The 26,725-nt window shown below is 39.2% G+C and overlaps 1 protein-coding gene across 3 annotated transcripts in view; it reads right to left on the bottom strand.

Annotated features, from left to right (window-relative positions):
* Positions 1-3,888: 3,888 nt before the first annotated feature.
* The window catches only part of LOC136874939 (zinc finger protein 723), a 143,812-nt gene continuing 120,975 nt past the window's right edge, over positions 3,889-26,725 (bottom strand). The window contains exons 6-7 of one of the 3 annotated variants that reach the window (XR_011018287.1): positions 23,291-23,489; positions 22,559-23,111 (exon numbers count right to left, since the gene is read on the bottom strand). Coding sequence is in view for 2 of the 3 variants with exons in the window: in XM_068227678.1 (XP_068083779.1) it covers positions 4,845-5,331 (487 nt within the window). In the remaining variant the exon portion in view is untranslated. Of the gene's footprint in view, positions 5,332-22,558; positions 23,112-23,290; positions 23,490-26,725 lie in introns of those variants that run through there. The other 2 variants (XM_068227678.1, XM_067148650.2) reach the window with 2 other exon arrangements.

Below are 26,725 nucleotides of genomic sequence, written 5' to 3'. Positions count from 1 at the left end.
TCTTGTAGCTCAACGAACTAGGCTGTCTGATGATGGTTAGATCTAAATAATTGACTTTCTTATAATTCTCTGATTCTAGCGTAAACTTGATTGTGAGTCAATGTGATTGACAGATTGGTGATGGCGTCAGCTGCACTTTCGTTCATGATCACAAGAGTGTCATCCACGTATCTTGCCCAAAAAATAATATTACTAAAGATGTTGCTATTATTAATTTTGGTTTGTTCTACATGATCCAGATAGATTTCAGCTAGTATGCCTGATTCCGATGATCCCATAGCTAACCCATCTTGCTGATAAATGGTATTATCAAATGTGAAATAATTATTATTCAAAACCATTTTTAGAATAGAAATGAAATCTTCAATTTCTAGTGGGTTCAGGCTACTGTGTTTATTTAAATTATTATGAATAATGGTACAAACTTTTAAAATTCTCCTGCACAGCGATTTGTGCGATGTCCCAGTAACTACAAGCGTAAGCTCAATAGAATATCGTTAGCAGTTCTCATACGGAAACGTGAGCTGCTACATTTTGTTAAAAGCCTGGAAAAGTACTGCATATTCAACTATGAGCCCCTTAATACCATTAATGAAAGTGAAAAGAGAATGTCATTATCTCAAACGGATCACAAGTTATTTGAGGTGGACATCTTAGCTAAATAACCTTGCATATTTTGAGAATAATTGTAGATAGGATGTACACCTACCTGGATACCTCGCAACTGTTGTTGACAGGGTAGTTTCCCTTGATGCAGATCGGGCCAGAGGTGTTCTCAGTGACGATTCCCCTTCAGCGATATTATGTGATTTTAAGTGCTGGATCATCCCAGAAGTATTTCTGCTGACTTATTTTAGTTCTTTTGAATAAACAACACAACGGGCTGTGGTATGTGGCATCTCTTCAATATAACCTACATCCACAACTTATTTTGCATTTCAGACATAGTCTTAAAGTTGCCGCGTACAATTAGACATAACTACACATTGCACGGTCATATACCGAAGTACCTAATTATGACACAAATACTCTACAGCATTGTAAGGAATTATTTCCTTCATCACCAAAATATCTTTTTTTTTTTTTTGTTAAAAATGAAGCCATGTTTTCCAGTGTTGACTTAGTTAAATGTAACTAAGGCTTTTCAGTCTGTCAAACACACAGCAAATACAATGTAAATTAAAACACTATAAACATATTTGTAAAACACACACTAACATACAAAGAATGACATGTTTCGTTCTACAAGAACATCCTCAAATTCTATCAAATCATTTAAAAACAAGCTTGTATATGTACAGTATTATTTACGTAGTGTAAACTTGTCAATGATAGAGAGATTAGTGATAACATGAAACAGTAATGACAAAAAATAAAATATATACAATTAGAATATAATGAAAAACTTACGTATTTATCTAGACTGCCGATGTTAAGTCCGTTGTCACCAAACACTATTTCAGGACTGTGGTCATGGAAAGTTTGTGGTGAGCCACGCTGCGCGTGGAGAGGGGAGGGCAAGAAAGGGAGGGGCCTTGTAGAGCGATGTGGATCTCTCCTATTGGATGATTAAATCGAGTAGAGTATAGAGAGGAGAGGGGAGGGAGATGTAGGGCGGAGCGGCTGGAGCGCTGTGGAACCTTCCATCAACATTGGAGAGGGGAAAGATGTTATTGACCTATTTCATGTTAATTGTACCTTTATGTAATATGGATGAATGCAAATTAATAATTTTTATAGGTGAATAAAGTAAGGAACATTATTATTATTATTTTTTTTTGATTCGTTGTGCCCAGCTGTGGAGCGCGTTTGAACTTATTTTGCACGATGGTTCTTCTTCTTTTCTTCCCAATATCTCTTCATTTTTTCACTGTGTTCCTTTCTGCGTGTTTCTGTCCAGCCTGTATTTTTTCTTGTTGGTTTCTCTGCAAAATTATTATTATTATTATTATTATTAAAAAAGCAATTTACCATCTATCAACATTAGAGAGGAGAGATATTATTGACCTTTTCCATGTTAAATGTACCTTTATGTAATATGGAAGAATGCAAATTAATAATTTTTTAGGTGAATAAAGTAAGGGACGTTATTATTACTATTATTATGAAAAAAGCAATTTACCTTCCATAAACATTGGAGAGGGGACAGATGTTATAGACCTTTTCCATGTTAAATGTACCTTTATGTAATATGGATGAATGCAAATATTTTTTTTTACGTGAATAAAAGTAAGGGACGTTGTTATTATTATTATTATTATTATTATTATTACGACAGAAGCAATTTAATGAGTAGGTGTTGTCAGATATTATGTGAGTAGAGCAAAAAGGGGGGAATTATTTAAATGTGTATGCTCATTCAGGTTATTGGCATTGGCATTTTTTGCGACATAAATTTCTATTGCTTCTTTTATATTCAAAGATTTACTTTCATTTTCGAAGTGTAAAATTTTTAGATCAGTGTTGATGTCTGTGAAATGGTGTGAACAGTCGTAGATGTGCTCCCCGAAGGCTGAATGCCGATTATAACTGATCGCATTTTGGTGTTGTTTGTATCTTGTATGGAAATTACGTTTTGTTTGACCTATGTATGTGGCGTTACAGTTAGGTTCTTGGCACTTGAGTTCATACACTCCTGACTTTGAGAAAGGGTCCTTTTTGTTTAGGTTGCACCTGCTGAAGTGTCTCTGTAGTGTGTTATTCGTTCGAAAAGCTACTTTTAAACCTTGTTTCTTGAAAATGTTAGCTACTTTGTATGTGTTATTGTTAACATAGTTGAGAACCACGTAGTTTTCTTTGTTGTGTGTGGTGCTTTCCCGGCGACTTTTCTTATGTTTATTTAATAGTTTATCCACTGTGCCTGGAGGATGGTTGTTTTCTTTCGCGATTTGTTTAATGATTTGCATCTCTTCATTGAAATCTGTTGTGCTCATTGGTATGGAAATAGCTCTATGTATCATTGTAATCAGTCCTGCTATTTTGTGTGTGTATGGGTGGTTCGAGTTGTTGTCAATAGTGTGCGACGTCTGAGTGGGCTTTCTGTATACTTTGTAAGACAGGTTGTCATTATTCCTGTTGATTGTGATGTTTACATTGTATTTGCTGTGTGTTTGACAGACTGAAAAGCCTTTGTTACATTCACCAAAATATCGGTAAACATAAGCACGGGTCTATATGGATATTGAATATGGGGTCTGATGATGTACACCTACAGCAGCCACCGGGTTCTCTACTTAACCAACTCATTCGTGTACTTACTGCTGTATACAATACCAGAATGTGTATCCTTAATAATTATGTAATACTGCATCAAAATAGACTAGAAATAAGAGAACTGAACACCCTAGTTGCCTGTTGACACATATATACAGAACAGAATAGGCCCGTGTTTGGCTATTCACATACTCGGCACAAACAAATATTCAGTCCCATCTATTTGTAGGCCTACAACGCGTTGCTCGCCACACGCTGTAGGGAGAACGATCTCGAGATCTCTCGAAATTTCTCGCAAGGAACCGTGCCTATGTTAGTCTCGAGAAATCTCGAGACCATGCCTCAGACTGCCCATCACTAACTGGAACCATCAAAAGCTAGAGGATATGTTTAAAGAATTTGTTGTTTAATATATGCCATCATAGCGGTTACCTCTTTCAAATACAGACAGTTAAATCCCCCCCACCTGAAAAAGTACAATGTTGTAGTGTCAAATATGGGAAATATGAAGGACCAATAGACTGTCACTTGTATGTTTATCTTTGATGAATGAAAATAAATGAGAGAAAAACTGTTTTGTGTACAACATTATTTTACATTCCAAGTTTTCTAATACAGTATGCTCTCGATTATCCGGGCTAATGACCGGGGTGAATTGCACGGATAATCAGAAAACACAGATAATCCAAAATCATGTGTTTATTGCAATAAAAATACCTTCTATAATATTTATAAATACAGCACCATATAAAATAGGCTATAATACATTTATAGAGATAACTCACACACATTATTGTGCTCTGAAGAAGTCTGTAATGGTTCTCTGCTTTTGGTTGTTCATCTGCTTCCTTACCTAGAGACGTATTTTGCATGCGGCAATAATGTCACCATATTCAAACCCCCTTTGTCCCATACAATCCAACAGGGTATTTATACACTGTAGAGCCACAGAATGAGAAACACTTTCCTCACTTTCTTTTTCTTCTTCAATCTCAATTAAACTGTCAAATTACGATGTATTACATTTTTAATAAGGTGAAAACATGCACGGTTAATCCGCAAACACGATGATCTGCGCCGGGATAATCGAGAGTCCTGTATATAAATATAACTGAGTAAGGCTGACTTCCAGAAATTAATTTACTATTTGCTATTTTTATGCTTTATTCTGCCATAAATGTAGTAAATATTATTTGTTGTATAAAATCATTCATTAATTTTGTAACATATATAAGTGTACTTCATTAAAAATTATCACAAAATTTTCATGATATTACTGTCATATTTTTAACCATATACACAATATATTTTATATCATTTTTCACATTTTCTTTTTAAATTAACACCACACATACCTCATCCTGTTCATAACTCTTCAATACTTCTGCCCTGGGGATTCTAAATAAAGGAACGTCATCAACATTTCTCCTCCACAATCCCAACAGTGAAGATGTGGTTTAGGGTTGATCTTCCAATTCTAAAGCCATGCTGCACTACTTCTAATGATGGTTCTTCCACTCTTAACTCTGTTTATAAACTGATTCTTAAAATCTGGTTATTTATTTCTGGAGAAAGTGTGAATATCTCACATGCGCCAGACACCATGATAAGAATGTTTGTTTCCCAATTCCTTACAGCACATCCAATGTGCTAGGTACATGATGCATTATCAAATGACTCCGCAATGAACCGCTACGATAAGTATAGAAAGAACACAGGTGACACCTATACTTTGGTAATTCACGGACTGAATTATGGATCACAATGTGTTTATCCAAAGTGCCCTTCTGGGAAAACTTCCTTTTGCATATTTGACATTCAAATTCCTTATATCCTGTATGTGTTACATTATGTCTCCCGAGAGCCTTTTCACTACTGAAACCTCTGTTACATATACTGCACTTAAATTTGTAGTTGCCTGTGTGACTCATAAGATGGCACCTTAAAGACTTAGCAGTTGTAACTGCAATACCACAAACATCACATTTAAATGGCCTGATGAAAGTGTGTGTTTTTTCATGAGTCGTAAGATGGTTCTTATCAGAAAATCGTTCTGGACAAATGTCACATTTATATTTCTTCTCCTCAGCTGAATTAGACTGGAAGTTTTTTTCAGACCTGAAAACAAATTCAAAGAACAGTGGTATGAAAAGAAACAAAGACAGCATATCATTGATAATTTTAAAATTATGTTTGCTGAAGGGAAAGTGTTAGTAGTAAATTTAGTAGTCAGTTTAATTCTACAAATTCTTGTAGACCAAAGATGTTTTTAAATCTTTATTTTTTCAATAAGCAGTTTTCATACAAATATACTATTTCTCAGCAATCGCTGAAACAAGAAGATATCGAGTGGTTCACAGACTGAATTCTGGTAGTCAGATTCTAGTTTGAAAACTAGGCGTAATAGGCAAGTAGCCTAAGATGTGATTCTCAGAGGTAAATGGAACATCGTAGAAAAACCCTATAAAGTCCAGGCTCTGAAGAAGGGTTAAGAAGTACGTAGAGATAGAAACAATAAAACAAACATGTAATAGCACAAACATAATGGCACGTCAGTGTATGGAGAGGAGCAGAAAAGGACAACCATGTAAACACAAAAGGACAAGACAATCTCCATGCCTTCATACACTGCCGTCTTCAAATACATAGGATCTCTCCAAATTAATTCCAGTTCTTCTACATCCGTCTCTTCTCAGCCCCTGATGAGCTTGTTTCTGCGTCACAGCTTCATCAGGAGGGTGGCATCAATGCTCACTAAGTGGCCAGCTTAACAGATCTTCAGTCTTGATATGGGAAGTGTAGGATGAGAAGAAAGCCAGATAAACAGAGGAAAAGGGAAGAAACATTAGTTAAAGAACGTGGGGCAAACAAAAAGGAGAAAAGATCCTGTTGGGATAATGTAAGCAGTATTTATTGGAAACAATACTTATAAAATGACTGTTACCCACGGCTTCGATCGTGAGGACTTCGTAAGTTGATAAAAATTAATTGTTCCTCGGTGCTGCACTAAGACATTATCTGAAAATCCCTAAAGTATAAAAACTCGCCAAAAAATTGCATTTCATTTACGCCAGAACCTCTTTGTAAACCACGTTTGTGGCACTGCCTTTTGGGGCTAAGATGACCAAGCTACTGGCAGAGCTAAATATGGAACATGCGAAATGGAACTCTACATGTGAGAAACAGTCAAAAAAAGGGGTTTCTTTATTTCTAAAGGAGATTACAAATACCAATTTTTACGCCTGTAACATGTTAAGTTTATGAGATATACTGTAAATATACTAATTTTAAAAACTGCCCCACTCCTTGGCCGAGAGTTCATCGTTGAGGCCTTCAGTTCACAGAGTTCCGGTTTCGATTCCGGGCTGGGTCAGACATTTTAATCACGTGTGATTAATTCTTCTGGCTCGAGAACAGGTTGTTTGTGTTTGTCCCAACACTCTCCTCTTCATATTCACTCAACACACCACATTACCAACCACAACAGGAATACACAATAGTAATTACATCCCTAAACATAGGGTTGGCATCAGGAAGAGCATCCAGTCGTTAAACAGCATCAAAAATCACCGGTAGAAGGGAAGAAGATACTCATTTTAAAGTATCACCCGCTTTTAAAAAAATTTTCACCCCCCTTAAGTGGATTTTCCAGAAAAAGTGCGTTCATTTATTTTTAAAAGAGATTCCAAGTACGGCCTACCAATTTTAATGTTTGTAACATCTTCAGTTTCTGAGAGATATGTATCCTCATATAAAGAATTCAGCTAACTCCTTTCTCACTTCTTTTCAACCCCCCCGCCCAACCGCTTAAGTGGATTTTCTGAAAACAAAAATTTGTGTTCTTTTATATAAAGGAGATTCCAAATACCAAATTTTATGTCTGTAATATCTTAGGTTTTTGTGATATATTGTAGATAATCTCGCTGCTGTAAGCATACTGGAGCTGATGTTGCCATGGTTACGGCAGTTCATTTCTTTATCCGATTCCTAGAGCAGGGGTAGTGTGGTGCCAATCTCTCAATAACAATTGGTTTTAGGGCCTTAAAACATGGTTTTCGGGCCCATAGGGCTTACCGAGTTTTGTTCTTTGTGTCAAGGGGCTTAAAATGAGTTGTCTCATCCTTGAACGACAAATTCGATATTTCGCCTATATTAGCCTAGTATTTTTATATCTCCCCACGTTGCCCCCCCTCCCCCCTCAAATTGTTTTGAAAATAAAATATAGCCTATAGCACTTGGGGATAATGTACAAACTTTACCTCTTTATATATCAGTATAGATTAAGAAGAATTATGAAGAGTTGTAATGAAAGTCACTGCCAACCCAGTGGATCAACAGGCTAAGAACAGAGAGTGGAAATGTGGCTAAGAACAGAGAGTGGAAATGTGGCTAAGAACACAGAACATTAATACAATAGCACCGATGGCTTTCTGCTGGTGGAGCTGGAATGTGCACTCATTTGGTAACCAGTCAATGAGACTAGACTGCAGACCACATGTAAAAAGCAAGTGCTCTCAAGAAGTTTGGCAGGAATGCTGTAGCAAGTCATATCAGCCCTTCAGTTTTATGACAGGGTCTTTCATCTGTGCCTAAAAATGCACACATAGTACCATTGTATTTCAAAAGAAAGACAAAAAGTCACATGCCACTATAGTTACATATACGAGGGCAGATCAAATATAAATGGGATTTTTTTAAAAATTACTGCAACAAAAAAAAAAAAAAACAACAACACATATAGAGATCATTTTTTGACAGTGTCCTGTCTTTGATACACATTTTCTCCATCGGATTGGTAAGTTTTTGATGCTGTTCTGATAGAAAGAAGAGGGATGCTATCCTGATAAAAAGAAGAGGGATGTATGCGGAGCCAGTTCCGCACAAACTCTTCTACACTTGCAATCATCATTGAACCGCTGTCCTCCTAGGACTTGTTTTGAGTGGTCCTAACAAATGGTAGTCACAGGGCAATAAATCTGGACTGTACGGAGGGTGTTCCAGAGGTGTCAAGTAAATTTCCTCCAGTTTTTCCTGTGTTAAAGCAGCAGTATACGGCCTTGCATTATCATGGAGAAGAACGACGTTTCGGCTCGGTTGCCGGCGTTGCTTGTTGTGATATGCAGCTTTTTCTTCATCCTAAAGGCGACAGCAATAGGCTGCATTACTGTCCTTTGTTCATGAAGAAAATCCACCAGCAAAACGGCCACGGAGTCCCAGAAAATTGTTGCAAGCACCTTTCCAGCAGATGGGCGTTTTGGCCCTGACCGGATCTGCTTCGTCTCTTCGCTGCCACTCCATGCTTGCTTGCTTGCTTTCTTTGACTCGGAGGTGTAATGATGCACCCAAGTTTTATCATATGTCACAATATGACGCAAGAAATCCTCTCCTTCCTCCTCGTAGCTACGCAGGAGTCTCTGACAAACTTCCTGGTGTAAAATTTTTGGTTCCTGGTTGAGGAGACGAGGAACCCACCTGGCAGACAATTTTCTGAAATAGAGTTCATCTCGGATGATGATTTGAACCAGTGGCAAAGCTACTAGTTAATGAATGGGTAGGCAGGAAATCTTACTTTAAAGTTTCTTGTATAGTTCCAAAAGTTGAGTTGTCTTGGTTGCAAAATAGTCAATCACACGGTCCTTCAATACTTGATCACTCATCAATTTCTTCACAAGCATTTTCTCGATAGAAATGGTACTCCCTTCATAGGAAGCCGTAGTCACAGGAAATGTTAATATTAAAGGAATCAATTTTGACACTTCCACATACACTGGTTCGAGGTTATTGAGGACAAACTAATGTAAAAGTTTTAGGGGACAAATGATTTTCTATGTCAGAATAAATGTTAATCAATTCTCTTCCCAGTCTTTCCCTATTAAAAAGCGGTAAATGTTCATAAGACTGTTCAGTTTAATAGCAGGGAAGCTCTCTTTGTAAACTGTGAACTGATTTGGTTCCATCAACTCAAACTGGATGATTTCAAAATCTCCAAACCGTATTTCCGTTTGCATAATTAAGGTGTCAAGAACTTCATATGTTAACATTTTGACCTTTTGGAATGTCCTGTCATCTACATTTATCTCGTCATTTATTTTGCGGAATTTTACAACGGAAGATGATACTGTATTTTCTGACCGCAGAACCTTGAGGATATCAGTGGTTTTTCTAATTTCAGTATTGCACAGAATTACATCAGATGTGCTTTTATGTTGCAGTAGAGCAACGAGATGGTCTCTATAAACAAAATTTCTCTATAGAGACAGAGAAAATAAATTAATTGGGCCTTCTTGAGTATGTTAAGCAACCCTTCAGCAGAATTTTACGACTCACTGTCCCAACCCTCATCTCTCTCTGCAATGTCTTCAAAAACCTGTCTTAGATCATCATAGTGTAAAAATATTGTGTGCACTGCTCTCGAATGAAAGCTCCAACGGGTAGCGCATGCTTGTGGAAGTCTGAATCCTTTGGATTCCGGAAGATGAGATCTTTATGAGGATGTACTAAAAATGAATGAAACGCTGTCAGATTATGAATGAAGAGCCTGACGGATGTTATTGTCTCGTTTTACCCAACTAACAGTCCATGTCTGAATTGTCACAAATACACACAATAATGCATGGATTGCCTACTAATTCAAAGAAAAACACACACTTAACAATAGGGTACTTCATTGTCACTTTCGCGCGGGGACTTACTACGCTCTCAAATAGCAAGGAGGCTTGCCTCTCTGGGGTCTAGACCTTGAGGAGAGAGGAGCGCGGGTGGTAAACCTACCCTTCCTCCACCACCCCGCGCCATTCACAAGCTGACGGAAGGGAAATAAAGCAAAAAGTCCTCGGTGAGACAAGTTAAGAGTCTGCCTCCCTGCCAGAACAAGTAGTCTGCTGTTGCCGTCTAGCGGGGCGATCAGCGAAGCACATCATCTGCTGCCATCATGTAGCACATATCAAAAAGAGATTATTGTTCATTTAACATAATAACAACAGCAGATACATTTGTTACGATGTTTATGTTTAATGGTATTTCTTAGGGTAGGCATTGCCTCAAATGACTCCAAGTAGTTTCGCCACTGATTTGAACACTTCTGTAACTTATTGCTACGGCTAAAACAATTTGCTAAATTTTTATTTGCCGATCTTCACCAATAATGTCACGAATGGCAACAAGGTTGTCTGCAGTGATGCCTGTCCGCTGTCTCCTTTCATGAGGTTCATTTTCCACAGCTTCTCTTCATGCCAGAAATTTTTTAGCGCACTCATACACTCGTGTCTGCAAAAGTATTTCTTCCCCAAACCGTGCGCGGAGCCGTCTCATAATTTCAGAAAGTTTGGTGCCCTCTTTTGCGAGAAATTTGATAATGATGAGTTGCACAATGTATGTGTGCACCTTTAGCTCACTCATGGCATACTGAAGCAGCTCGAATCTCTTCTCCAGAAACCCCCACCAATACCTGGCAAAGCCCTGCCTCAAAATTATTACTAACAGCAGCGGTACATTCAAATTCCCGCTTATATTTGATCCGCCTTTGTAATAATCTTAAATGAAGGTTAACATTGAATACCTTTTATTACATGCATTTTTATGCCATTTTAAGGGCTTCTTCAGTACATTAACATTCTTTGAATCAATATTAATTATACCAAAATTCAATAATAACATGACATATACAACGGCATAGCCGAAACATCATCTTCTTTTTCGACAGGTTTTCCTACATCGTGGTGGGTTCAAGGGTGCAATTTGTGCTGCACATATGGATTTGCCCTTGTTTTACCACCAGATACCCTTTTTGATGCCACCTGCATGTGGAAGGATGTATTTACTATTGCGTGCTTCTGCGATGGTTGGTAGTGTGGTGTGTTGTGTAGGTATGAAGAAGAGTCATCATTATCAATGTCCCACTCCAGCCACCCGGGTGTGGTTAACAAGCCTCCTCCACTCCTTTCTGTCCTTCCACTTTTCCTACTCCATTACTTCTGCCATATCCAATCCAGCTTCTCCAATGTCCTTCCAAATCTGATCCATCCACCTTCTTCTCGGTCTTTCAACTGGTCTCTTTCCCTTAACTTCTCTTTCCAATTGCCTTCTTGCTACCCGTTCCTTTCCCATTCTTTTTACATGTCCGAACCATCTCAGTCTTGCTTTCTGTATCTTCTGCACTTCTTCTTCTTGAGGCGCCTTCTCCTAGCGGAGGTTGGCGGTCCACATAGCCAGCTCTGGACGTGATGTTGCAGCATGGAAAGCATCTTCTGAAGTGCAGTTGTGCCATCTTCGGATGTCCTTCAGCCATGAATTCTTCCTCCTGCCAACAGACCTTTTCCCCTGTATTTTACCTTCAATGATGAGTTGTAATAGCTGGTACTTCTCGCCTCTCACAATGTGACCTAGATATTGGGTTTTTCTTTTTTTTAACGGTAAGTAATAGTTCTTTTTGTTTCTTCATGCAATGAAGGACTTCGTCATTTGAAATTTTCAGCACCCACGGTATTCGGAGTAGGCGGCGATATAGATACATTTCAAAAGCATCAATTCTTTTTTCTAGATTTTGGTCAAGGGTCCAGCTTTCACATCCAAAGAGAAAAATGGAGAATACATAGCACCGAATCATTCGCATTCTTAATTGCACACTTAGGTCCGATTTTGTAAATAGCTGTTTCATGCTAAAAAATTGCCTCCTGGCCTGTTCTATTCTAGATTTTATCTCCCTCTTGGAATCACATTCCTCATCTAGCACAGTACCCAAGTATTTGAAGGAGGATACTTGTTCAATCTTACTGCCGTTTATTGACAGGGTTGCTGGAATTTTTCTTTTAGAGAAGACTACAACTTTGGTCTTGGAAGCATTGACAAACAGGCCAAACTCTTCACTGCGCTGGACTAATTTGTCTATCATGCGTTGCACTAACGGTTCTATATTTAGCTCTCCTCTGATTTTAATATTTTGAATTCTATCTCTTCTTGTTTTTCTTAAACCAATGTTCTTAAAAATTTCATTTCTACTGCTTGGATCCTACTATCTTGTCCCTTATTAGTTACCAGCGTTTCCAGTCCATTTGTTATAACTGGTATAAAATACTTTTCATATAATATTAATTTTGTTCTCTTGGGTACTTTGTCATCCCATAAAAGCTCTCTGACTTGATAAAATGTTGTACCTTTACTTAGTTTGTTATTCATTTCAGTGTTGATTTCATTACTTCCATTAATAATGCTACCCAGATATGTAAACTTCTCTAACCGTTCTCCGTCTATGTTCACTTGGCTTCTCTTTTTCTCTTTTCCACAGTGCATGACTACAGTTTTCTTTTTACTAATTACCATTCCAAACTCCTTCAGATTTTCATTCCAAATGTCCAGTCTCCTTTGTACTTCCTTTTCTCCCTTTTCCCAAATCACCACATCATCTGCAAATACCAGAGCATTCACTTCATCACTACTAATACTCTGTTTCACACATTTTGTGATTTCATTCATCAATATAACAAACAATTATGGTGACAGTGCACTTTCTTGCTTGAGACCTCTTTTTGTATAAAATGTTTCAGAGTCACCACTCTCATGATATAACATTTTTATCTTGTTAATTAATGATATTGGTACATTCCTTTTTAGTAGGCATTCCCATACATGTTTTCTCTTAACTGTATCCTTGTTCCTTTCCAGATGTTTTTCCATTATTGTTCGCACTGTAAATATCAAGTCTATTGTTGATCTATTCGGTCTAAAGCCATATTGTTCTTCCTCTAACTGTGTTTCTATTATATCCCTCAGTCTTTTGTCTATGACTTTATTATTTTTAGCCCATGTGATAATAGGGTTATACCTCTATAATTTTCACACTTCTTCCTATTTCCTTTTTTGAACTGCGGTACAATGCTTCCTTGTTGCCAATCTTCAGGTAGCTTTTCATCCTTCCATATGGCATTGAGGGCTCTGTATAGCCACTGTAGTCTAATGCTTCCTGCTGCCTTAATCATATCAGCATTGAATTTGTCTTTTCCACTTGCTTTACCTCAGATTGAGTATACAAAAGTTGAAAGCGTGTTCAGTTCAATTTATCTGCCTGTTTTTGTGTATGAACATAACAGGAAAATGGACAGACAGAATTTCTTGAAACTAGGCACGGATATCCGGAGATGGCACTATGCTATATACCGTGAAATCTATCTATATGGCCGCCTTCCCTTAGCGGTCACCCCAATATAGGGCTATTTTTCTCTGTAACCGATTGATTTTGCCGTAAAGCCGGTGTTAAAATCCCCTTCTTTACACGGTCACCTGACACTGCGGTCAACAGCACGACACATTTCAGAAACTAACCTGAATGAAATGGCCTGTTATAACCGCTCTGAATACTTTGCTCATCCCTGGGACACACAGTAATAAAATTGACCTTTCTCACATCTGGCAGTTGAAACAATACTGTACTTTCTTTTCTTTTTGGGGCCGGGCTGAGTGGCTCAGACGGTTAAGGCGCTGGCCTTCTAACCCCAACTTGGCAGGTTCGATCCTGGCTCAGTCCGGTGGTATTTGAAGGTGCTCAAATACGGCAGCACCGTGTCTGTAGATTTAATGGCACGTAAAAGAACTCCTGCGGGACTAAATTCCGGCACCTTGGCGTCTCCGAAGACCTTAAAAAAGTAGTTAGTGGGACGTAAAACAAATAACATTATTTTATTTCTTTTTGGGTACAATAAATACTGTCCTCCTTTCTCATTCTCTATTCACCATACCTTAACAGTGACTGACATTGTAAATTACCATGACCTTGAATAGGGCAGCATCACTGAACAAACTGACATTAGGCGAACTCATTTAGAAATGGTTTTGGTTTGGATAATGTTTGAACTGTCAGGTTTCTTGGCACTGTGATGATCGAGTTCAGTTGTAGTACTGTATTGTAAGCGAATATGTGCAGAATTTCTGCAAAGAAGCATGCCAAAGTGGCTAAATGTAGAAGGACACAAGGACTGTGTCATGTTTTAGGTGAACAATACGTCAAAAAGTCAGTCATACAACTGGAAAAACTTGAGAATATTTCAAAATGTGTGTTGCTATGAAGAGACGTGGAAATATCACAAAACACTGAAAGTTTTTATTGCAAATCAAGTGAATAAAGAAAATGTCATTGTACAGTACATTTATTTATTCATGATTTAAGCCCACTAGGGAGCGCTTATGACTGATCTTTTTGGATGCTCGCTTTCATTCCCAATACCTCGAGCCCTGCTATTAGTTTTTCCTTTCTTTCCTGAGAACGAGGTTTGTGAGATTTAAAAACTTTTAGTAGAGGAGACCACGAATTTACCAATTTACAAAATTTAGGGTGGTCTGAGACATCAGTATTGGAAATCCCAGCGGAAGCCAAGTCCTTTTATACTTCAATGAGCCACATGCTTCCAGTATGGTAGCTTTTGATGAGTGATCTACAGTAATATAAAGTAGCCTACTCTATAGGCATAGTGCATGCTGTTTTTAATATCTGTAGGTCCTACCATTGCTAATAATCAGGGCTAAGATTTTGATGATTTTTTTTATTTAGGCAAGCCCAATTTATTAATGAGTTGTGTATAAATATGTTTCAGAGTAAAAGGTGTTACACTAACCATATTGTTAAAACAGGTTTTTGCTAATTTTGTGGGATATGGAATTTCTTATGGCTTCTCTGGCAATTTGAAATAGTTCTGTCGGGTTTTATTACATATTTTTGCTTTTTTAAATACATCTTAGGTCTTTTTTATGTTTTCAAAAGCAAAGGAATATTTCCAATCTTTACATTTCATTTCTTAGCAAGTTACTTTGCTAGAATTAAAATACTTTGGTTCCTGGAAACTAGACTAACACTACCCTCCTCTCCTTTTTTCGACCAACAATCAACTTGCCCAACAGCTACCAGTTCTTAAGAAACTCTTGCACTTACTTCACAAGTAGCAGCAAGCAGCATTCCTTAGTAGATGGGCCACAAGCTGTTACTAGCTCATTGTATTTGTGAATGTCTTCTGAACAACAGGTGCAAAGTAGGTGTCTAACACCTGGTATATACTTTTCTGCAAATTATGTAAAATAAGAGTGACAGCCGAAAAGAAGCTTAATAGAGAACAACACGTGAAGCGAGAAAAAAACATTTGAGGTCTATAACTGCTTGAAGGTAATGAAGCATTATCTACAATCTGTATTAAAATCAGTCTGCAGTGATAAGAATCCAGGGCTTTGAAAAAGAAGCAGCAATTCAGAAAGGAGAGAGGCAAGGCTGCAGTTTGTCCCCTCTCCTTTTCAATGTTTATATAGAACAGGCAGTAGAGGAAATCAAAGAGAAATTTGTAAAGGGAATCACAATCCAAGGAGAGGAAATCAAAACCTTGAGATTTGCAGATGATATTGTTATTTTATCTTTTTATCTGAGACTGCAGAAGATCTAGAGAAGTTGCTGAATGGTATGGACGAAGTCTTGAGTAAGGAGTACAAGATGAAAATAAACGAGTCCATAACAAAAGTAATGGAGTACAGTCGAACAAAGGCATGTATTGGAGGTAAAATTAGATTAGGAAATGAAGTCTTAAAGGAAGTAGATGAATACTGTTACTTGGGTAGTAAAATAACTAACGATGGCAGAAGTAAGGAGGACATAAAATGCTTTTTTTTTTTTTTTTTTTTTTTTTTTTTGCTGGTTGCTTAACGTCGCTCCGACACAGATAGGTCTTATGGCGACGATGGGACAGGAAAGACCTAGGAATGGGAAGGAAGCGGCCGTGGCCTTAATTAAGGTACAGCCCCAGCATTTGCCTGGTGTAAAAATGGGGAAACCACGGAAAACCATCTTCAGGGCTGCCGACAGTGGGGTTCGAACCCACTATCTCCTGGATGCGAGCTCAGAGCTGCGCGCTCCTAACCTCACAGCCAACTCGCCCGGTGGACATAAAATTCAGACTAGCACAAGCAAGGAAGAGCTTTCTTAAGAAAAGAAATTTGCTCATTTCAAACATTGATATAGGAATTAGAAAGATGTTTCTGCTTTTTTTTTTTTGCTAGGGGCTTTACGTCGTACCGACACAGATAGGTCTTATGGCGACGATGGGATAGGAAAGGCCTAGGAGTTGGAAGGAAGCGGCCGTGGCCTTAATTAAGGTACAGCCCCAGCATTTACCTGGTGCGAAAATGCGAAACCACGGAAAACCATCTTCAGGGCTGCCGATAGTGGGATTCGAACCTACTATCTCCCGGATGCAAGCTCACAGCCGCGGAAGAAAAATGTTTCTGAACACTTTCATCTGGAGCATGGCATTGTATGGAAATGAAACATGGACGATAACTAGCTCAGAAAGAAAGAGAATAGAAGCTCTTGAAATGTGGTATTAGAGAAGAATGCAGAAGGTGAGATGGATAGATAGAATCACGAATGAAAAGATACTGAATCGAATTGGTGAAAGGAAATCAATTTGGCTACATTTGACAAGAAGACGAGAGAAAATGATAGGATACATCTTAAGACACCCAAGACCTGTTCAGTTGGTTTTTGAAGGAAGTGCAGGCGGTAAGAACGGTAGGGGTAGACCAAGGGATGAATATGACAAGCAGATTGGAGCAGACGTAGGATGCAATAGTTATGTAGAAATGAAAAGGTTAGCATAGGATAGGGTGGCATGGAGAGCAGCATCAAACTAGTCTATGGACTGATGACTCAAACAACAACAATAACACATGATGATGATGATGATGATGATGATGATGATGATGATAAAATGTTCCTTCACACAGATTTTATCCCAAACTTGAACACTGACTGGTTGAGTGTTTTACCTCAACATGAAGGAACAAGTCAGTTGAACAACCTCTGGACATCAAGTACAAAGAGGTCAGTCACAAGAGAATTATTTTTCTTGACATATATAGACAACGGCAGTGCCAAATTCATTCTCACTCGAAACACATTTGAAAACAGTCGACTGCTAGACACTTCAATATGGCGACTGCATCATCTGCATGTCACGCTCTTCCAATAACTAACTTTCAACAACTTGTTCAACAACTAACTTAACAGTAACTAACTTCCAATACTCATTCAACAACTCTCCCCAATAACTAACTTGTCACCGTCAAGATCGTCTCCTCATATATGTGCCTGGCCAGGCTTCTAGCAAGCTACAAAAAAAAAAAAAAAAAAAAAAAAAAAAAAAAAAAAAAAAAAAAAAAAAAAAAAAAACCTACCTTCGTGAAAATTCTAGACTGTCTAATACATAGATTATAATGTACGGAATATTTTCCATCGTTCTCATCACCTATTACCATTCTGGAAGTTACAGTGTGTTTCACAATTATGGATTACAAATTATACAGGTAAGAATAAATTAAAATATGAATTTACAGGTATTTACATAGACGGAACTGATATAAATGTCTATGTACAACACGTGTTTCATGATATAACCACACACACAATATGATCATTCGACTATGTAAATAATAATAATAATACTAATACTTTCATGACATAACCTCAGACACAACGTGATCGTATTGCAATAATAATACAAATACTAACTGGATGTAACACTTCACAGCCACACATACAAGTAAATAATAATAATAATAATAATAATAATAATAATAATAATAATAATAATAATAATATTATTATAACTCGAGCTCGATATCTGCATTAGTTACCCATGGGTGAGAGAACATTGTTTTCAAGTTATAACTGTTTATCGCACTTGCATCAACTCGGAAGACCACAATTTGACCCCTGTCAAGCTCGATCAGTTGGCTGTAGGAAACACGAGTGCGTCTCCGCGGCATGGCGCCTGTTTGCTTCACACATTTATATCACACTGAGCCTTATGCCTGTAAACATTCCCTATTAAAGGGTACACGCAGATGGCGCTCTGGCAGCTATGTCACTACGCTATCTCTTGGCGGGCGACATTGAAACCATTATCAGTACATATATTACCGCCCAGGTGGCATCTGCAATCATCGGATCAAAATTGATGTCATCTTTCCAAGTGTACTAATTTTTTTTTTTTCCCAGCAGTGTATTTAATACACTAGGCTGATTTTTGTAACATCGATTTTGAGAGAACGGCTGAAACGACTGGCATTGTAAAGCATTCTGATGAAAACTCTTGGCCTGCTGATTTGGAGAGTGTCTTTAAAAGCATAAAATTTTCTTGCTGTATATTTTTTAAATTATTAAAGAAAAATGTTACATTCTCATTGGTCAACACGCCCAAAAATACTTCAAGACTGCCTGAACCGTGAGAGCACTGAGCAGGTGACACGATAGGAGGTGGAAGGGGGTAGGCATACATGTGCAGTCTTACTGGTCAGTGTACTTCATGGACAGGAACAGTCACCGGTCTGCTTCCCAGCAGTTTAACAGTGCACATTACATTCAAAATTCTTCTAAATTTAAATGAGAGTTTGGTGTCTGGATTCAAATTAAATTCCAAAGCAGCTGATAATATTGGATTTGCAAGGCTCAATATGGGATAAAGCCCCAATGGCAAATAGTCATCCATCGAAGTGTATGAATTGTCTTCTAAAATATATCACAAGTAATGGAATTCCATTCCTTCTGGTGTTTAAATTATTGTTCTCGGGGGAGACTTAATGAAGGTTTTGCTACATGCTTATTGCCAAACAATTATTTAGTTCTAAATATTAAATAGTCTCCTCCTTGACCCTTCTTCAAAACACACCACTTACATAAAAATAGTTTTCTTACTAAAAGCCTTCATTTAACCACATAATCAATACACAATTTTCCATTGAATAGTACTAATTTAGGTTATACGAAGGCCATCCTTAGCTATTCACAACAAGACATTGTTAGATAAGGATATAGTAACATAAAAAATATGTTAATAAAACAAGTCAAATAGGGTTAAATCCCAAAAAGCTAGGACAATAGATGATCACAAAAACACATAATACACTTAAGAAAATGGAAATTGCAACACCATTAAGGCATTGGTCGTTTGTGTTGATTTTCAAGATATGGAACGATTCCATGTAGGTATGTAAACGATCAAAGTTTCAGACCCATTGGATTGTTGCTACAGGTATCCCCACGTGATTGGTCGCGGAGGAATCAACTCCAGTATACAGACTCTGGTATAGCGTAGTTGACTTGCAGTCTGTGCAGTGAAGTGTTCCCCGTCAAACATGCCTCGACGACAGAGAAGAGCACGCTATCAACAACTGTCGCCGTTTGAGACGGCTCGGATAATTGGGCTGTGTGAGGCTGGATTATCGCTAAGGACTGTCGCTGCACGTGTTGGCCGACAGGCATCTACGGTACAACGTGTATGGCAGCAGTGGTCAAATGAAGGTACCCACACTCGTAGACCTGGCACAGGCCCAGCGCGACAGACAACTGTGAGAGAGAATCGCCGCATCATTCGGATGGCCCGGATGGAACCCCATGCAACAGCAGCGCAAATTCGAGCAGCTGTGGCACCCCACGTTACACAACAAACAGTTGGTAATCGCCTGCATGCAGCTGGCTTACGAGCCCATGTCCCTGCAGAAGGTGTTTCATTTACCCCACAACAGCGACATGTAAGGCTGGCCTGGTGTCGAGAAAGACCGACGTGGGTCGACGAATGGCATAGGGTCGTCTTTAGTGATGAATCGTGCTTCTGTCTTGCCCGCAGTGATTGCCGGAATCGTGTGCGCCGACGTACCGGGGAGAGGGGCCGCCCAGATCTTATTGTCGAGAAGCACACAGGGCCAACACCAAGCATTATGGTCTGGGGAGCTATTGGCTTTAATGTGAAATCACAATCAGTGCTTGTTGAGGGGACTGCTCAAGAGTACGTTAATAGGGTACTCAATCAAGAGGATGTCCCTATGATGGCGAACATTGCTAATGGGTTGTTTCAGCAGGACAATGCCCGGGTTCACACTGCACGCATCTCCAGAGAAGCTCTCCACGACATCACAACCTTAGAATGGCCCGCCAGATCCCTGGACCTCAGTCCTATTGAGCATGTGTGGGACATGATGGGCCGACAACTGGCCAACCGTCCTCAGCCACCCACAACTCTGGAACAACTGACCCGTGCAGTGCAGCAAGCATGGGCCCCAATTCCTCAGGAAGCGATCCAAGGCCTTATTGACTCCATGCCTCGACGAATTCATCAATGTATTGCAGCTCGTGGTGGGCACATCCTGTATTGATTGTTGTCCAAACTTGCGGTCAGAGGGACCTGAAAGTGTAATCATCGAAGCACAACCGAACACTTGTCCTGCATAGAAATAAAATTCAGGAAACTCAATCGTCAAAAATTACCAGTGTTTCGCCCAGAGTGCGGCATGGGCTCATCAGTTGGATACCGCACCTTTTCCAAGACATTGGCCGGCTAGCACGCCGGTAGCGACACCACTGCAAGCCATATATGTGATAAGCACAATTCAGTGCCGACGTCCTAGGGGAGAATTGCATCTCCACTTGCTAAATTGCCCTCCCGGGCTAGCATGACCAAAATATGGCTTCCGATTGAGATAGCTAGAAATAAAATTCAGGAAACTCAATCGTCAAAAATTACCAGTGTTTTGCCCAGAGTAGGGCATGGGCTCATCAGTTGGACGATTGAGTTTCCTGAATTTTATTTCTAGCTATCTCAATCGGAAGCCTTATTTTGGTCACTTGTCCTGCATGTTCAGTTGCAGCAATGTAGCACCACTCCTTCTGGGTGTTGCAATTTCCATTTTCTTCAGTGTATATTCACATTCAAAAGCTATTGAATGTCAAACTTCATAACATAATATCAAGAAAACAGAATACCCTGAACAAGAAACTTAACAATATACCTGCTAACTTTTGAAAAGGACTATCAGTAAAACTCATGCGCGACAAAAAATCTAACAATTTTCGACATACCCCGGCTTGACAAAAATAATAATACAGTAAAACCTCTCTATAACGGACATCTTCCGGACCGAAAAAAATGTCCGTTATGTAACCTGACAAACCCCGGTCAGATATTATTATTATTATTATTATTGTTATTATTATTATTATTATTATTATTATTATTATTTATTCATGTGCATATTTCAATTATGTGTGTATTTAGCCGTCGCGGCTTAGTAACTCTTTTTGGAACTCTCGTTATTATGGATACTCTCTATATTTTATTTGGGACTAGTGTGTTTCGATCACTCAGTTTATCTCCCGGTTGTGTACGTGACAAGTCTCCGAGCGGGGGTTTACGTGTTGACGGAGCTGAGGTGGAAAATTCCAGGAACTGGGCTATTTTAAGATGCTGTTGTGTTGGCTTGGGCTAGTGTGGTGCAAGCACGCGTCTGGAGTTGGAAGTTGCAGCTTGCAGTGTGCAGAGGTGATACTGGTGGTAATCTGAGAGGTGTTTTGTACGAGTTGTGGGAAGATGTCCCATGCCATGTTGGGAGTTCGAGATCTGCTGTTGAAGGAACCAGGGAGAAAGATGCTGGAGTGTAACAACATTCTATGGTTATGAATGTTAGCCATATATAATTCTACGGAGAGTCTACGTAAGGTAACGTGTTGGGCCTTTTCAAACTATACCAACGCCATCAGCAAAGTGGAGTCCATTCTTGAAAAATGAGTCATGACTGCGTGTGAATATTTTGCGTTGCGGAATAAACTGAGTACCAGTTATTGAGAGAGAGTTATTTCATAAATTAAGACATTTATTATTTATATCAATATTCTCTTTATTTTGTTATATATGTTCAAGGGTGTATCACGACGAGCTCTGCTCGGATTTCTAGGTAAATACAGGTTTAATTGACTAAGTAAATTGTATGAGATTAATATATATTCTGTTTAATTTCTATGGGTGGGGGAAATTACCAGATGGACTCCTTTTCCAATATTAATTTTTTAGGTATCAAGTGATTCAGATCTCCTTGTCACAAGGCAACGACCCTGAAGATGAGTTTCAACAGCCGGCAAAGTTTAAGAATTATTTATTTGTATATTTATGGCTCCCAAATTCCATTAGTCATTATTATTTATATTTATATTTAATAGAGAGATTTCAGTTATGAAGGGGTGTCCGCCCGAGAGAGATTATGAAACCGGTACCATTAAACATAAGTTGGAACACAATAACCCATATATAGTATGTGTTAACAATTCTCGCAAATGTCTCTTTAATTGTATACTGTATACAGTATTGTACAATATACTGCACTGTATTCACATGTGAAAGTTGTAGATGGGCTGCTGCAGTTGCGATGTACTGTACAGAGGTGGCCAAATTATTATGGTAAAGCTTAAAAAAAACAAATTCTTTATTGCAAATTAGGACAAATGCATTCCAGTGGAACTTTACAATTCTCTTAATATTTAGTTTCCATTCCTTTAGCCTTAATTAACTGTTTTATTCTATTAGGTATGCTTTCTACTAGTTTCTGACAACTGTTTTGAATATCTGGATCATATGACCACGTTTGGGTCAGTAATTCGATTAAACCATCCTTTGTTGAGACCTTCTCCATTCTTATTTTCTTTTTAACTACTGCCCAGGGATTTTCTATAGGATTCATATCTGGGCTATTCCCAGGCCATGGGAGCACAGAAACACCATTTTTCTCCAAAAACTTGCCCACACTCTTCGTCTTATGGCATGGTGCTCCATCAGGCATGAAGAAACAATCATCACCATTAAACCACTCTCTCATTTGAGGCAGAAGCCTCTTTTGCAGTACCTTTACATACTGTCTTTGGTTCATAGAACCTTCAACAATGTAAAGACTTCCTGTACCCTTCCATGAAAAAACACTCCAGACCATAACGGATGTTTCACAGTCTGACGTACACAGTCTTAATGAAACTCCTCCGATTCCCTCCTCCTCACATACTGGCTGCTTTCCTCGGTGACACAGAACATTGATTCATCACTGAAACACACCTGGAAGAAAACACAAAGCCTTTCACCACTATCGCACTCAACATTGCAAAAATTTACAACGATATTCACAAAAAATTTTGGCAGCCTTGTGGACTAAACACACAAATTTTCCAAACCATACTTTTAAAATGAGTTTATTTTATGGAAATGTGTACTACTGTGTCAGTTTGAGTAAATACCTTTTTCCAGTCATCAACAGTCCAGTTCTGCAAGGATTTTCCCCAACGTAATCGCTTCATAGCCATCACAGGGGTGATCTTGGGCTTGGGTCGGGTCGACGTGCCGGCAGGCCTGCGAAGCACAGCTCTCTCCTTACAGTTCTGGGTGACACCTTCACACCATAATCCTCCAGATGCACAGAGAGCGTCTTACTGGTTTCTGATTGGAAACAACAATATTTCTTAATTTTCTCGGGACTCTAGGGCTCAATTTCCGTTTTCTCCCACATTTACCAGAGCGTTGCTGATGATAAACAACATTTTTCAACTCGGATTTTTTAACTCTTAGAGTGCCAGGGAGCGCGATTGCGCTCCTCTGTAGCCTAGCGAAAAGCGCCAGGAGCGCGATCGTGCTCCGTGTTTCAGCTGTCTATGTAAGTCGTAACAGTTTGCACATATCTGACAGATGGCAGCTCCAGTCAGCATCAATCTGTAGTAGATACTACATAGTTTCTAAATCTACCACCAGAATCTCTGTGCGACATGTTGTGTTGATGTTTTGATTTTTTCGATTTCAGCTGTTTGGCGCGTACCTGTAGACCATGTGTTTGTAATAATGGCGACTAGTTCTCGTATTGTGTTTGAAATTGATGACAATTTGGTAAATATTGATTAACTGAGTGATGATTCTGATTATATAGAGTCAGGCGATGATTCAGATGATACTGAGAGTAGTAATAATGCCGGTAACGTGTCAAACAATGACGATAGTGGTTATGTTATCTGACTTACTCGTGTGACAGTAATGCATAAAATTTCCGATAAAGACGGTAATGATAGTGACGGGAATAATGATGGAATTGACGGTGACAGTAATGACGATGATGACCAGATTCCCGATTTCTGGTAAAATTCAGTCCGATCATGACGTGCAATTTTAGCCCTCTCCTGCATTCCTTGTGACGCCCGGCCCTAAATGTGCACCTCCTCCTGGTGCTAGACAAAGTCAGTATTTTAACCCATTTTTACAAGAACTATTATTAAAATACTGATATTTTACCAACTAGTAAACAATGCATCAGTGTGCACAGGAATACCAAATTTAGGTGAGTACGATCAAAATACTAGGATGTACTGAGATCCAAATTTGAATTTTAAAATTTTTCAAAAATTGCATGAACAAATTTAATTTTTTGCTCGAAAGTATGAATTATTTTCGTGATGTTAATATAATGAGTGAAGAGAGGGATCACTTGGCTACAAGAAAATGTAAACAACAATGAGATATCTTGAAAAGTGAGGATAGGATATGCTTTTATCTTCGGTGCTGCATTATAGGCATTTTCTCTCTGGCATTCTTAGCAACCACGGTAGTAAGGGAGCCGGCACTAAGAGGGTTAATGTTGTCGTGTACCGACCTCCCCAGGGGCTCGAACCGACGGACTGCCAGATGGACGGCAGCTGGGATTTTGCAGCCGAGACTCGAACTCAAGGTGTCCAGGGAAACAAACTAGTATTAGAATAATAATCATCGATATGAGACACCTTGTAGTATCTAAGTAATTGTATAATAAGTATAATAATTATAATCAGAATTAATATTTAGAAGGAAGAAGGAACATTTCAAGAAGTTACATGTAGTGGAGAGCAGCTTGTGAAATACGCTTACGAAGGCTTGTTGACCAGAGTGGAAGCTTGTTTATTTGATGTGGACAAACAGAGTTGGTATGTGAGCCGGGCGGCCGGCGAGCCGCAAAGAGACAAAGCCTCAGTACAGTTGCACTTTAGAAAAACAAGGAAGGATGAGTGCAAAGTGAGACTGAGACAGTAGTGCCCAGGGGGCAGCACATATTGGGATAATTATTGGAGAATGAGGGATTGAGGGCGCGACCAACTAGATGAACAGTTTGGCAACGCCCATAAGACCCAACCCCTAGGTAGCGGGAAGGGATCGACCTTTCAGTCCAGGAGCGGAGATATAACCCTAGGACAAGATGGCGCGGGGTTCTCTCCCAACCAGTGTTTTGTACTTTTCAGGACGAGGCTCTTCGAGCAGTAAGACAAAATTTAGAGATACTCATAGTAGAAAAGTAGGCGCGTGGAACAAGCTCGCTCTCTCCTCAGATACACACATTCAAAACTTGTAAATATTGTATAGCAAAATTAGTCGTCTTAGGTAATAAAAGACAGTGGAGTTTATCAATTCTTTCATTTCGTGAGTTGCGGGACAGAGTCACACCTACAATTACCTTCCTACTTCCGCTCGGCAGGACAGGTAATACTTCAACATCCAACTGCCTGGTGACCAACCTACGAGAACGTCTCAGGACAGGTAGGTCATGACAGGCACGTATAAAAATTTGGTGTCAGGTAGTGCAGGGTCCTGAGTTCGATTCTCGAACAGTCAACTCACTGAAATAACGTGAGAGAACCGCGACTTCGTAGAAGATTGTCCGTAAGAGAATCGCAACTTCGTAGAAGATTTCCGTGTGAGAAAACCACGACTTCGCAGAAGATTGTCCGAATCGTGCTACCACGTATTTTTCGTTCTGAGTGCTGCGCATCGCAGAAGAAGAGCATCACTACCGCAGCATACTAAGCCAGCCCAGCAGAGGGGTAGCAGTCCAGCAGCAGACAACCCCATCCGGTGGAGACGCAGCACTACAGCCGACTACTCATCCAGCCCAGCAGTGAAGCACCATTGAAGATTAAGGTAAGCTGAATATTATTTCAAATGGCACGACAAAATAGTTCAGTACCAACAGACCAAGGCACTGAGATGCTTGATGAGGTGGAATCGGTAAGTATGAGTGGGCCTTTTGTAACAGTAGTAGAAGGACATCGCCTCATTGGACGAGAGTTTGATGGCAGTCAACCAGATAGAATGCATGAGTTCATAGCAAACGTAGATGCTGCTGTTCGTATGATAAAGGATGAAGATCAAGAGTTGTTTTTAAGTATATTTTAACAAAGGTTACGGGCAGAGCCCGAGATAAATTATTGTACAGACGTGATATACATAATTGAGAGAAAGCCAAGCGGGCATTAACAGAATATTATCGCCAGCAAGGCACGTTAGATTTGTACATTTGTCAAATGTTTCAAACAGCGCAGGACCCGCGAGAAACAGTCGCACTATGGGCGCACAAGATAGAAACATTGTCAGTTTCTTTTCGAGAGGCAATACTTGAACACGAATTAGAGGAAGATCGCGATGCACAGTTGAAAATAATGAGAAAAATATATGTTGCTAGTTTCATACAAGGATTAGCCAACCCTAGAATACAAGCTAGGGTACAGTCAGAAAAGGGCATTACTTTTGAGAAAGCAGTTGCTATTGCACAACAGGAAGAAACCGTAATAATGTCAAAGAAGGCACGAGAGGGCCTACAACACAAAAGTAGCTCAGGGTTTAGCAAGCACAAACCAGAACAGGAGCGCAGTACAGCACCAAGG

Source organism: Anabrus simplex, chromosome 5 (assembly GCF_040414725.1).
Source record: "Anabrus simplex isolate iqAnaSimp1 chromosome 5, ASM4041472v1, whole genome shotgun sequence".
In the NCBI taxonomy this organism is placed as follows: domain Eukaryota; kingdom Metazoa; phylum Arthropoda; class Insecta; order Orthoptera; family Tettigoniidae; genus Anabrus; species Anabrus simplex.
The sequence above is the reverse complement of the archived record's forward strand: the minus strand, read 5'-3'. Positions and strand labels throughout refer to the sequence as shown.